This window comes from Pongo abelii, chromosome 23, assembly GCF_028885655.2.
Source record: "Pongo abelii isolate AG06213 chromosome 23, NHGRI_mPonAbe1-v2.0_pri, whole genome shotgun sequence".
Lineage (NCBI taxonomy): Eukaryota > Metazoa > Chordata > Mammalia > Primates > Hominidae > Pongo > Pongo abelii.
The window spans coordinates 36,055,991-36,069,825 of NC_085929.1; the positions used below are offsets into that span (position 1 = coordinate 36,055,991).

Consider the following 13,835-nt stretch of genomic DNA (forward strand, 5'->3'; position numbering starts at 1 on the left):
GGTTCCTGCATGATTTTACTTGTGTAAAAACCATCGAGATCCCTAAACCGATGTCTGAACACCAGGCTTCTAGGCAGAGCTCCACCGTGTGACCTTGGATACATAACTTATTTCCCCCAGGCCTCAGTTCTTCTGAAAGATGAGGGGAAGAACTCACTTTCAAAGGCCCTCAGCTTTAGCGTCTTATTTTAGGCGATCTGGGCAGAAGAGTCTCACTGTGCTCCTCTCCCTTTCATATTTCCTGCTTTGGTAGGAAGTCGTCTCAAGACTTGAGTGTATAGGCATGAGGAAATCTGCTAGAGGACAGGAAGAATATTGCTTAAACAATAAGAGCTACAGCCCTGATGGAAGGGGTAAATTGGCCTGGGAAAAGCCCTGTCTCTGCTACCTGCTTCCCAAGTGACCTTGAACTTAACTCTTTAAACCTCAGTTGCTGCATCTATAAAATGAGAATAATAGTATGTTTTTTAGAGGGTTTTTTTTGTTTTGTTTGTTTGTTTTGAGACGGAGTCTCCCTCTGTTGCCCAGGCTGGAGTGCAGTGGCACAATCTCGGCTTACTGCAACCTTTGCCTCCCGGGTTCAAGTAATTCTCATGCCTCAGCCTCCTGAGTAGCTGGGATTATAGGAGTGCACCACCACGCCTAGCTAATTTTTGTATTTTTAGTAGAGATGGGGTTTTGCCATGTTGGCTAGGCTGGCCTGGAACTCCTAACCTCAAGTAATTCTCCTGCCTTGGCCTCCCTAAGTGCTGGGATTACAGGCGTGAGCCAACGTGCCTGGCCACGGTTGTTTTGAGACATGAAAGAGGTGGACCTTTACAGGCACTTGGTTCAGGGCCTGACCCCTAGTGAGCATTTGATAAATATTACCTATCTATGTTGTCATGGGCTGGGAGTGTGGGAACAGGAAGTGTCTCATGCCAGAAGCACTGTGAATGTTCTCCTTTAATCATTGCCTTCATTTTCTTTGAACCTTATTCAGATTATCCATGCCTTTGTAACTGTAGACGCTCTAAACTATAATTAGTCCAAATAAAATGAACTCACCTTATGCCATGTTCTTGTTGAAGGATCCTCCCTTCTTTCTTTTTCTTTCTCTCTCTTTCTCTCCTTTCCGCCCTGCCCTGCCCTGCCCTGCCCCCTGCCCTGCCCTGCCCTGCGGTGGCCCCTGCCCTCTTGCTCTGTCGCCAGGCTGGAGTGCAGTGGCCCCTGCCCTCTTGCTCTGTCGCCAGGCTGGAGTGCAGTGGCCCCTGCCCTCTTGCTCTGTCGCCAGGCTGGAGTGCAGTGGCCCCTGCCCTCTTGCTCTGTCGCCAGGCTGGAGTGCAGTGGCCCCTGCCCTCTTGCTCTGTCGCCAGGCTGGAGTGCAGTGGCCCCTGCCCTCTTGCTCTGTCGCCAGGCTGGAGTGCAGTGGCCCCTGCCCTCTTGCTCTGTCGCCAGGCTGGAGTGCAGTGGCCCCTGCCCTCTTGCTCTGTCGCCAGGCTGGAGTGCAGTGGCCCCTGCCCTCTTGCTCTGTCGCCAGGCTGGAGTGCAGTGGCCCCTGCCCTCTTGCTCTGTCGCCAGGCTGGAGTGCAGTGGCGAGATCTCGGCCCACTGCAACTTCCGCCTCCGCCTCCTGGGTTTAAGCGATTCTCCTGCCTCAGCCTTCCGAGTAGCTGGGATTACAGGCCTACGCCACCACGCCCAGCTAATTTTTGTATTTTTAGTAGAGATGGGGTTTCACCATGTTGGCCAGGATGGTCTCAATCTCTTGACCTCGTGATCCGCCCGCCTCGGCCTCCCAAAGTGTTGGGATTACAGGCGCGAGCCATTGCACCTGGCCGGATCTTCTTTTTTGTAACGTGCTAAGTAATACATCTCTATTTAGCTTGATGTCCACGGTGATAGCAGGATTCTTTTCGGATTTCTGCCATAGTTAATTATTCTGCATTCTTTTGTCCCTAGTGTGTCATATTGAAATTTTTCTTTTTGCTTTGTTTTTGATGACTTCTCCAGTTATTCATGCCAATTTTGCATCGTGTCCAAGAATATTTTTGCTGCTTGTTTATTTTTAATTTCGTAAACTAAAGCATTTGAGGTTTTAAAAACCCAGAATTGAGTTTTCTTAGAGCTGCTAATCTTTCTAGCCAGCTGGTGACGAGGCTTCTCAATTCTTGTTACAGGATGATGTGTTCTGTCCGCCTGTCTGTACTTTGTCTAATTTAGATTCTGAATCTACATGTTTTAGGACATTTTTAGTGCGTCAAAATTTATTACCAAAGTAGTACTGACTTCAGGGAAAAAATTTTAATGAAATCTTCAGTCTCTCATGTTGACACAAGGTGCTTGTCCTAGTGCAGGAATCTCTGTGGCACCACTAGGTGGTGCCAGACTGCATCATTTCTAAAGACACAGCCTTTTCTCTTCCAACTCTTTCGCCACTGTTCTCTTTTTTGCTTCTTTGCCAAATTTGGACAGAGCTTTGAAAAATTCATATAAACTTTCTCTTAGTGAGTTATGTTGCTTATAGCTTTTTCCTCCACCTTGCCTGTTTTAGTCTTCTTGTTTCAATAGTTTTGATAGTTTGACATTCAGATAAAACTTAAAACTGAAGCCCGGAGTAATTACTAAATGTATCTCGACTGATCTGTGGTTTTAAATTCACCAACAGTGCATCTCCCTACTTTCTTAATCATATTGATTTTGAAATTAAATCAGTCTCATAAATATGTTAGTCTTCAGCCCACAGTATTTCTCATCCATCTGCAGACATTTTTTTTTTTTTGAGATGGAGTCTCACTCTGTCACCAGGCTGGAGTACAATGGCACCATCTCAGCTCTTGGCAACCTCTGCCTCCTGGATTCAAGCAATTCTCTTGCCTCAGCCTCCCGAGTAGCTGGGACTACAGGTGCTTGCCACCACGCCCAGCTAATTTTTGTATTTTTAGTAGAGACAGGGTTTCACCATGTTGGCCAGGATGGTCTCAATCTCTTGATCTCGTGATCCACCTGCTTCGGCCTCCCAAAGTGCTGGGATTACATGTGCGAGCCACCACGCCTGGCCCCATCTGCAGATATTTTTACCTGTCCTACCCTCTCATGCCTATACACCTTCTAATGTTATTAAAGTCAGTTTTATTATCATTGATGACCATGAAACTTAATCAAAAGGTCAAGCTAGAAACAAATAATATTCAAAATTTCTTTCCAGGCAAACGTCTGAGTTCAATAGATGCTAGTTCACGTGAATGGATCATGCTCTAGCTCTGTTGTGCTGGGAGCTTTTTTGAAGGAATGCATTGTTACATACTAACCACAATATTTACATTGTCCAGGGCAGGAGTAATCAGTTGGTTGATACTTAGTCAGAGGTTGTGTTTCATAGTCTGCTAGTTGTACCTGATGTTTAGCCATTTGAAATTTAACCTTGTGCCTTATTTGTGCTGAATTTACTATTGTTTCCTATTTGTAGTGCTCTGCAAAATTATTCTCAGTATATCACACATTTGTAATCATTGCCAATCACTGAATATCAATAACATGCTAGGTGATGAAAACTTCTATTTGTCAGCAGCATTGTCATTCCCAATTTTACTACATCAGAGAGTTCATCATTATACAGTCAACTCATGATTATTAGGAGTAAGGAACATAATAGCAGACCCTGAATGAGGGAAAAGAATGTGAAACCACACATAAACTAAAGGTGAAGTCATTTACATCCCTGAAAATGATTTTAAGATACAGAATGAGATGTTAAAGGATTAAAAGAAAATTATTGTAGCAATGAAAAAGTGCTACATGGTTTATACAAAGTCATGTCAAGCTCATAGACTCAGAGAGTGGTGTTAATCCTGAAAGACCACTTGATGATTATGGAAGCCGAGACCCAAAGAGGTTAAGTGACTTACCCAGCACAGCGGGTTTGGGTGTTTTATAGCTGTTTGACGGAGCTATGATTGCTCTCATGTTGTGAGCTAAATTCCAAATATATTGTCGTGTTTGCTTTTGTGGGGACTGTATTGCTTTCATAGCATGATGGTTGTATTGTTTCTTTTTGCTTTATCATCTGTCAGTCAACTTTGAAGCGAATCTTCTTTGTTTACAGCATAGTAAAATACGGTGATTGCATGGCTCATAAGAGATTTACAAATGAAGAAACTGAGGCCCGGTTGAGCTGCATGGCACACTCAAGTCATAGACTTGTGTGTGGTTGAGGCAGAGAATCTAGGATACAGACCTCCCTGCTGGGTTCCTCCCGCTCCCGTAACTGCTCTGCACTTCAGCGGGAAAGATGCCAGAAACTGCAAGCATAAGGCCTTTTTTTCCCCTAAAAAACTGTAATTCATTTGGTTTTGAAAGACTTACCAGAGTTTAAAAGCTCCATTTTGTGGCTTCCCAAGGTGCTGTGATTTGTTTCTTACTAGTCTCCTTTGTTCTGCGGAAAATTTTCTTCTTTGGTTCTTTGAGATTTAGATTTCCTTGCCAAAGTATTTTTAGAGAGAGGAAATCAGTATGTGTCACCAAAGGGGTAAAATATATACCTTAAGGCCTAATTGTGCAATTACATTTTTAATAATGAGTGTCATAAATTCTTGCTTCATTGCAATCATTACTTGGAAGACTGTTCTGCTCAGAAGCCTCATCTAGTTATCATTATTATCATCAACATCGTCAACCAACCACAAGCATCAAGCATTTATGGAGTATCCACAGATTATGCAGCACTTGCCAGGGTTCTGGGAGACTTAATCTGTCTGTGTGCGCATGCGCGCGCACACGTGTGTGTGTGTGTGTGTGTGTGTGTGTGTGTGTGTGTGTGTGTGTGTGTACACCCTTGCCTTCAAGGAGTTTGTGATCTGCAGAATTGGAGGAAAGACAGAAAACTTGGGGAAAGACAAGTACCTCATTTTTCAATACATGTAAAGCCCATACTGATCATGTATGTGGCACTGGGGGACATGGACAGCAGGGAGACAAAGGGATGGATCTTAGAAAGGTCTAGTTACAAATAAATGGAAGCATGTAAGTTTGCTGACGTGGGAGGACATAGGCTGGGTTGTAATAAGGTAGGGTAATTGGTTGAAGGAGGGAGGAAGCAATTGGTGAAGAGTTGAAGGCAATAATTTAGATAGATTTGGCATAATAACAGATGATTGGAGCACTGGGAGAAGAAAGTTACTTACTATAGTTGATTATGGCAGAAACTGACAGGGCAAGAGATTAGAGTTGGGATTTTTTGCAAAGAGGAGCTTTCAAGTTTGTGATGTCTTTTTTTTCTTTTCTTTTTTTTTTTTTTTGAGATAGTCTTGCTCTGTCACCCTAGCTGGAGTGCAGTGGCGTGATCTTGGCTTACTGCAACCTCTGCCTCCCAAGTTCAAGCGATTCTCCTGCCTCAGCTTCCCAAGTAGCTGAGACTACATGTATGCGCCACCACGCCCAACTAATTTTTGTATTTTTAGTAGAGACGGGGTTTCACCATGTTGGCCAGGCTGGTCTCGAACTCCTGACCTCAGGTGGTCCACCTGCCTCGGCCTCCCAAAGTGCTGGAATTACAGGCATGAGCCACTGTGCCTGGCCTCCAAGTTTGTGAGATCTTGCCCAGATTTAAATGAAGGATGTGGGGTTCAGGATTGGTACAGCAGAGGAAAAATGTCTCTCTCTCTCTCCCCCCCCCCCACCTTTTTGCTATGATCTATTTTTTTTTCCCACACTTTTCACAGGTGTTGACCTGTGATCTATTTCTATTTGGAGGATCTCTTTTCCCCTCATGTTGAGAATAATGGCTGAGGTGCGGTTTATCCTTTAATTTTGAAAGGAAATGGCATGATGGTTTTGCGGTTTAATCATGAGACACAAGAACAGCTTTTGTTGTGTGGTGATACCATACCCTGAATTGAGAGTATCAGTGTTAGACCTATATTACTGTACTTTTTTATCTTCTTCGCTTAATCAAAATAGATTTTAATGGAATTTATTATTCACTTACTGCACAGTAAAATTACTTTCATAACTTTCCATTGTGTTTTTCTTGTAAATTGAGGTATTTGGCCTCTATTTTTCAAAACAGACAAAAATTATATTCAGGTTAAGTTTGGATCTGGTATGTTAGCATCTTAAATTCTCAAGTCTCCTGTAAACCTGTTCTCTTAGGCCAGCTATGACTGCAGAAGTCAGTTATGGATAAACATTGAGAGGGGAGATCACATCATCCTTTGTTTTCCATTTCTGAAATAACGGCAGACACGTGGCACATGTCCTGAGCCTGGGGAGGCGCCGTTCCTTTTGTTGCTCTATCTATATGGGAGCTAACCTTTTGACAATTTTTATGGCAAATGCTAGGGCAGCTTGTGAGCTAATTAGAAGAAACTGATAAGTGAATGCTGAATTCGTCGATTCTCTTTCATTTTCTGTAGAGGAGACAGCCAGTCAAACGGCATTCTTCGTGTGGCTGGTAATTCAGCCCGCCAGACCTCTATGAAATGGAATATTGCTTTTCTCTTAGCTTTTTCCACATTTTAGTCTTCTCTTTAAAGCCAACATTTCTCCATAGGTTCTAATACTTACGCATTTCATATATAGTAGCCAGATTCAGTTCACTTTCTTCAAGAAAGTTGTCCTTTTCAAACTGTGGCCTTTTCCTGTCATGGGTCTGGTTTCTTACTCACCCCGCACTGTTGTATCAGCAGGTACCAGGATATGATTGCTGATGACTGTATGTCCCAAAGAAAGCAGTGGGAGAAATGCAGCTGTCAAAGCAAAAAACAAATAGCAGTTTTAAGGTTGAGTCTCAACCTGGCCAGTTGCAAGATGGCTGTTCAGTAGATGTTATTCCTAATGCTTCCCTGGTTAATAGACCTCAATCAGTCCTGCAGGTTATTGGTGCTGGTTGCTTCCTATAACAGAAAAGTACTGCATTCCAGCTACGTTCCTGCTGTGGAACATAAGTGCTTAGTGCTATTTACTTAAAACATTCTAGGTTGATAAATTACAAGCACTTCACTCTGGGTAAAGCTCATAAATTCAGCTCCTACAAAAAAAAAAATAGCAAGCTGATAGCACTTAGTCCTGTTTATAAAGTTCATACACATCTATCTATGATACAGGCACAAGTATATATCTATGAAATAGCACTGCAGCCTGTTAAAGTAATGGGTGAGCACAGCCACAAAGGCGAGAAGCATCCGACTTCCAGACTCCTCCTATTAGCTTCTATGCCTGAAGGGCACCTTGAGGAGGAGGTCTGTGGAAGGGAGCTTCCAGGCATTGGAGCCCACATTTGTGCTCCTTTCTGTCTTTCTTCTTCCCGCAAGTCACCTTTCTCACGCCCTCCACCTCTCTATTTCCTTCTGCAAAATAAGCATCTGCCTCTTAGCCTCCCTCTTCTTTACTAGGCTGAGATGAGGCAGGGAACCGTGGTGGATCCAGAGCAGTTTGAACACTTTGGCTGCGTGGAAAGCGATGGGGTTAAGTGAACATTTAATCAGAACCAGGAGCTGTTCTTTTGGCAACCTGTTGAGGAAAAATGATAAACCCTAACAAAAAGGCCCTCAGGTGGCATGAGTGCAGGGCCTGAAAGCCTTACGTGCCATCGGGTATCCAAAAAGAACATTTTTTAACCAGAAAATAAACATGAGACTCATCCCGCTAGCAGTCCTAGGTCCTTGGAGCCCCGCAGGTATTGTTGCAGGATGCATCACTGCTTCAAATCAGTGACTGAACAACCCAGTTCCTAATCAGCGTGGAGAGTCAGAATTGTCACATGCACTGGGCTGAAGCTGCATATTCAGTACTGCACTGAACATTCAGTACTGCAGATAGGATAATTATGCTGTTTGTCAGATACTAGAAAAGTGCAAAGACTATTCCTTCACTTTGCAACAGCTTGGATCCAAGCGGCAGACCTGCTGTTCCCTCTGGCTGGCGTGACCTCCCTATTGTCAGCCCCTTTACCACAGCTCAACTACACCCTGGCTTTCAAGATACAGCTTAAACAGCATCTCCTCAGGAAAGACCTTACTCCTGGAGACCCAGGCCCGAGTTGTGTTGCCACTGTACCCTGTTCTGTTAGCACTTACCAGGTTGCATTTTTGTGATCCATTTACCTGTCTTCCCTGTCAGATGTGAACAGGGACAGTGTCTTGTCCTCAATTCATCATTTATCTCCTGTTTTGAACACAATGACCAGGATGTAGTGGATGCTCAATAAAGGTTTGTCAAATGAGTGATAGTATGGTTAGCTCAGTGAGAATTGATGGTGCCCTTTGTGATCTGTCATCCATCATCCTTGGTGTGAAGCAGGGCTCGGAGGCTTTAAATAGTGCCACTTGAGAATCTAAGGAGAGGAGACAGAGTTACAATTAACAATAACTACCCCTTACTGAGTATTTATTTGCTATGGGCCAAGCACTCTCCTAGAGTTTTTAAATGTATCAATGCACTTAATCCTTAGATCAATCTGCTAAGACGCGTTCTGTTTATTATCCCCTTTGCAAAGCACAAGGAAGTTCAGTCACTTGCCCAAGGTCACACAGTGACAGTGCAGAGATTCATACCAATGGTAGATAACCATCACTTATCTATATTCCTTTTAGACTAGTTCCTGGAAAGATTAAGCCCTCATGTCCTGAGGCATCCATCTTAGGTAACAATTTAACTTCTCTCTTGTTTCTAGAATGGTATTAGTGTGTTCCGTACTTGGGAGAATGGAGAAAATGGTCACCAGATAACTTTCTGTGTTTTTTTGGTTCAGATGAGAGAGTAGAGTTAATTGACAAAGAATTGATTTTATGTATTTATTTTTATTTTATTTTATTATTTTTTTTCTTGATTTTCGATGGTAGTTTCGGTCCTTTTGGAAACATAGCATTATCCTCCAGCCAGACTGAACTATCCTACTCCCATTTCCTGTAAGGAGACTGACCTCTTTTTTGCCTCTAGACTTGTGCATATGCTATTCCCTCTGCCTGGAACATACTTACCTGCTTGCTCCTCCTTCCTCAAGCCCTCTTCACTTGGTTCCTCTTTTCTACCATGAGCCAGTTTAGATGTTGTTTCCCTACCCGCCCAGGATAGGAGGTTCCCACAGCCCCTGGGTGTCCCTGTTGTGGCACTCACAAGTGTTATAGTGCTGAAAGCCCACTCCTGGGGTTTTTATGTGTGCGGTGAAGGAGGTGATTATCTGTTCCCAGCTAGTTCATATCCCAGTCCTCTGAGTGTAGAGACTTGTTTCTTATTCCCCATTTGTCCCCTGCACCTTGGGTGGTGCTTGGACACAATGTGTGTGTTCACTATTTGTGGAAGAAATGGGTGAGCGGGAGTTAACTGGCTTTCAGTCTTTGAGTTTTGGGTTTTTGAAGTAGTCAAGTCCGTCCTGTGGACAGCCATTGTTTGCCATGTCTTGTATGTACACACTTGCCTGGCACTGTGGGGAGCAGAAAGAGGACTAATACTGCCCTTGTGCTGAGGCATCTACGGTCTCGGGAGATGTTCAGAGGACAGTGAGTCACTTCACAGCATCAGCATGGTGTAGTGGATGAGTGATGACACTGAAGATGAGCTTGGTCATGTTCTGGCAAGTTGGCCGACACCTGGAAGTCCCGTCCACACCCCAAGACCTCTTTTCCCAGGGCGTCCTGAGAACCACCCAGAGCAACTGTGACCAATGGCGCTTGTTTTTAAAGAAGTAGAAACCCAAATTAGGAAGACCGAGCAAACCTCATGCATTTGGGGAAGTGCTTGTTGGAAAGTGGAACCTGATGTAGGTAACAACATGTTGAGGTTAGATTTAACCAAACAGAAAGACTTCTTAATTGCTTAAAGACAACATTTTATTTTATAAGTGGAATTAGGGCTTTAAATCAAGTATGTTTGAACGTCTTTACTTGGTTTCCTCAGGCACCTTCACTCATCTTGTCTAAAACTTAATTGCTGGTCTATCCCTGCCAGATTTGCTGCCTCTCCTTGAATCCATCTCTCCTTTAGTGGAACCACCTGGTACTCAAGCCAGACACACAGGTGTCCCTCTTAATTCTGTCTCCTCTGGTCCTGTTCAGGCGCCTGTTCTGTGACTCTGCCTCTTTTCTGTTTCTCAGGCTGCCTTCTCTACCTTCCACTGCCTTCCTTATGTCAGGGGTTGGCCTACTTTCTGGCCTTCTTGATCCAGGGCTTCTTTTCTTCAACTCATACTCTACCCTGTTGTCAGAGCCCATTCAGAATGCAGATTGGAGCCTGTGACTCCTCTGCTCAAGAATCTTCAAAGACTGCGGCTTTTGGCTGAAGTTGAGCCACCTGGTCCCAAATGGAGCCCCATTCCCACCATGCCACCTCCTGTCTGTTTCAGCTTTACAAGGTGACTTGCAGTTTCCTGTAGAGAGCATAACTTTTAAAAAAGACTTATATCCTTCTCTCCTGCATGTAACTCTCACTTGCTCTTTAAAGCCTTCTCTGACCTAGGTCTTGCCTGTTTCTCCTGCAGAACACTGCTTCCACCATTTCGTAGCATCAGTGTCTAACATTGGTTGGCATGTAGGGTGTGCTCTATAATCCTTGTTGAAAGAATAAGTGTGAGGCAACAGAGGCTTAATTAACATTGAGCTGTAAATGAGCAATATCTGACTCTTCTGAGAATGGATTTTGTTTCAAACACTGGTTACTTACTGGAAAAGGTGTCTGGAGAGTGCTGGACAGCAAGAACAAGGGGACCCCACAGAACAGGAAAAGAGGCACTCTAGGGTCTGTGGTTTGCCTATGTTAGATCACCATGAAAAAGGCCAGTGTATGCTTTGGCAGCTGGCAAAGAATCCTGTGACTCAGTTTCCTTATTTGCACAAAAAGGGGATGAATCTACAGATTAGGTAATTACTCATGCTCATTTCCAACTCTTGACAGTCTACGATCCTTTGTGTCAAAGTTAAAAATCTAAGTAGGGCATTCTGAATTGGTGTCAGAGTTGATGCACTTCTCCTCACTGTATTGCAAGTGCCAAGGGGACAAATACATTGTCTTTTTGCATTCAACAAAGACAGTTTTGCATTTTAAAAACAAAGTAGAAGGGAATACAGGAAAACTGCATTAATACAATTTTATGCTGGAGAATTTAAACTCCCAAGTCAGGAAATTCACTCATCATTCCCTTGGCAGCTTTTGTTTCTCTGCACTGCACACCCCACTTACAGACAGCCCCTTCTTGCCAAAGCCTGGCCCAGCCATGACTATGAGTTATGGCAGATTGAGAATTGTTACCTTGATCTTCTCAACCCTTGGGTGTTTAACTTTTCCAAGTTAATGCCTGTTCTTTAATGTTACATTATCTTGTAGCAAGGTAGTCATTTATAATTTATATACTAGAGCTGCCTTAAAATAGAGACAAGAGGATAATCAGCATCCTGAAGCTTCTAGTTTTCCAAAATAACATTTCTTCAGTGAAGTCTGCCTGTAGGAACTAAAACTTTTGGTGAATTAAAAAGCCTTTTGTCCTATTGTCAGACTGGGAAATGGATGTGGCCCATTACTCAGCCTTAAAAACAAGGAAGGAGATCATCTGTAAAAAATAAAACTCATCATTTTCTTTTATTCTTCTCAAAATAATCCCTAAAGACCTCAATCTTTATAGTGTTCTGGTGGGCCCACTATAGTCAGAGAGGAGACAGGGCAGAAGTTGAAGGACAGATAGGAGAAACGGCCCTGCTAAAAGATAAAAGCCAGTATGCATCTCAGCTACTTGTCTGCTGCGGTCCTGATATTCTTCCATCTAGGTTGCAGCTTTGCTTGACTTTGACTGCAAACACAGAGAAGGGATGGGCTTTCCTGTTGAGTACCTTGTAGAGAACCCACTGTTCATTCGTATGTATTAAAAATAAAAAGCCTACTTGAAAACTCCCCTGTAGAATCAGGTTTTAGCAAAAACCAATCAGGTATCAGAGGTCTAACTTATTTTTCCCTTTTTGGTTTTATATCAAGTCTCTAAACCCTAAGATTTTTTTTTTTTTTTGAGATGGAGTCTTGCTTTGTCGCCAGACTGGAGTGCAGTGGCATGATCTCGGCTCACTGCAACCTCCGTCTCCTGGTTTCGAGCGATTCCCCTGCCTCAGCCTCCCGAGTAGCTGGGACTACAGGCATGCGCTACCACACCTGGCTAATTTTTTAGTATTTTACTAGAGACAGGGTTTCACCATGTTGGCCAGGATGGTCTCGATCTCCTGACCTCATGATCCGCCTGCCTTAGCCTCCCAAAGTGCTGGGATTACAGGCGTGAACCACCGCGCCCGGCTGCCTAAGAATTTTTTTCATTCCTTTTCATTATACATCTTCAGTGTGCCAAGACTTTGAGTGGAGGTTTCTAATGAGGGCAGGAAGGGATGGATGCTTCTGCAATTGAGTGGTCACATTTTTCCCATGTCTGTTGAAAGATTACTCTTTCATGACCACCATTTCTGTGATGCATCTCATATGATCCTAATGCACTCGAGTTTGTATTTGAATGTCCATCTGATATTTAGGGGTGGTTGGGGCAAGGAGGGGGCAAGCAGCAACTAAGGGGTTGTATGGGAACATCCTGGGTGGTTTGACTTGAAAGCCACTAGGTGGCAACATTTACTAAGTTGCCGGCCATTCTCTTCCCTTAAGACATTGAACTTGCTTTTCCACATAGCAGATGGAATAGCTGAGAAAAGAGTTTAGTAGCCATTGCTTCAGGTTCTTTTGAAAGTGAGGCTATAGGATAAACACACTACAGTATATTGGTATCTATTCATCACCTGGGTTTAGATACCAGGAGTTTGAATTTGCTCTGGGTGACTGGGTAAGTAGCTTCCCCTTTGGCCTCAGTTAGGCATCCTTGACAGGAGAGACCTGTGATTGGACTGTCTGGTCTCTCATGGTTCTTTTTCTCCATGATTTATGACTTTGATTATGATTTCTTTATATTAAAAAAAACTTGTAGTAAAACCAGTCTTATTTAAAGGAATACTAGCCTTTTATCAAAGGGCAAAGTAATGATTTAAAAAAAATCAACAAAATTTCAAGGGAATGAATGTCCCTAGAAGCTAGCCATCTCCCCGAGTTAACTCAAGAGGCTAGACTCTCCTAAATGAGGATGCTTATTTACCAGCTTTCCTAAATTAGCAGCTTTGGGGATGTTAAAATCCGTAAGGAACTGTCCAAGGGATGTATTGTGTATGCTTTGCAGTGATTAAGCCATTAAGCTCTAATTGGTATTTTCCCACTCATGGGCTTGTAAAGGAAGCTTTAAAATTATTTAGGAATTCAGTCCTCATCAGCTGTCTTAGTGTCATCCCCACGTTTTGGAATCTGAGAGTGGAGAGTGCAGAGAAAAGGTTTTATTAATGATTTTTGCTCACGATATCCTTCCCCATTGGTTTGTTATTGCAGATGAAGTGGAAAGGCAAGGACCTCTTTGATTTGGTGTGCCGGACTCTGGGGCTCCGAGAAACCTGGTTCTTTGGATTGCAGTACACAATCAAGGACACAGTGGCCTGGCTCAAAATGGACAAGAAGGTTGGGCTAGAACTCGATGAAACTGGTGGGGCTGACGTGTGCTTTCCAGTTTTTCCCTGAGCAGGCGCCTAGCTCATCACTGGGACGCTGTAGCTGTATAGTAGAGAAGGGGGCACATTCCTGAATGAAGTCATGCAGAAAGCAGGATCTAGAGATGCTACCAGTTTCCTACTCCTCACAGGCTCTCCTGGGCAAGCAGAAGTTACCAGGATTAGACTGCTGCTGGCCCTGGCTTCTTTACCTATTGTTACCAGCCTGATTGCTTCTGGCTTTATGCCTTTCAGTTTATGAATAAAAACTTTATGAATAAAAATTACTGTTATCTTCATATACTTAAAAAT

The 13,835-nt window shown here is 43.4% G+C and overlaps 1 protein-coding gene across 4 annotated transcripts in view; it reads left to right on the forward strand.

Moving 5' to 3' along the window:
- The window catches only part of NF2 (NF2, moesin-ezrin-radixin like (MERLIN) tumor suppressor), a 95,572-nt gene that overhangs the window by 22,246 nt on the left and 59,491 nt on the right, over nt 1-13,835 (forward strand). For all 4 annotated transcript variants that reach the window (XM_024239937.3, XM_054543307.2, XM_024239938.3 and 1 more), the window contains exon 2: nt 13,369-13,494. In XM_024239937.3, coding sequence (XP_024095705.1) covers nt 13,369-13,494 — 126 coding nt within the window. The remainder of the gene's footprint in view (nt 1-13,368; nt 13,495-13,835) is intronic.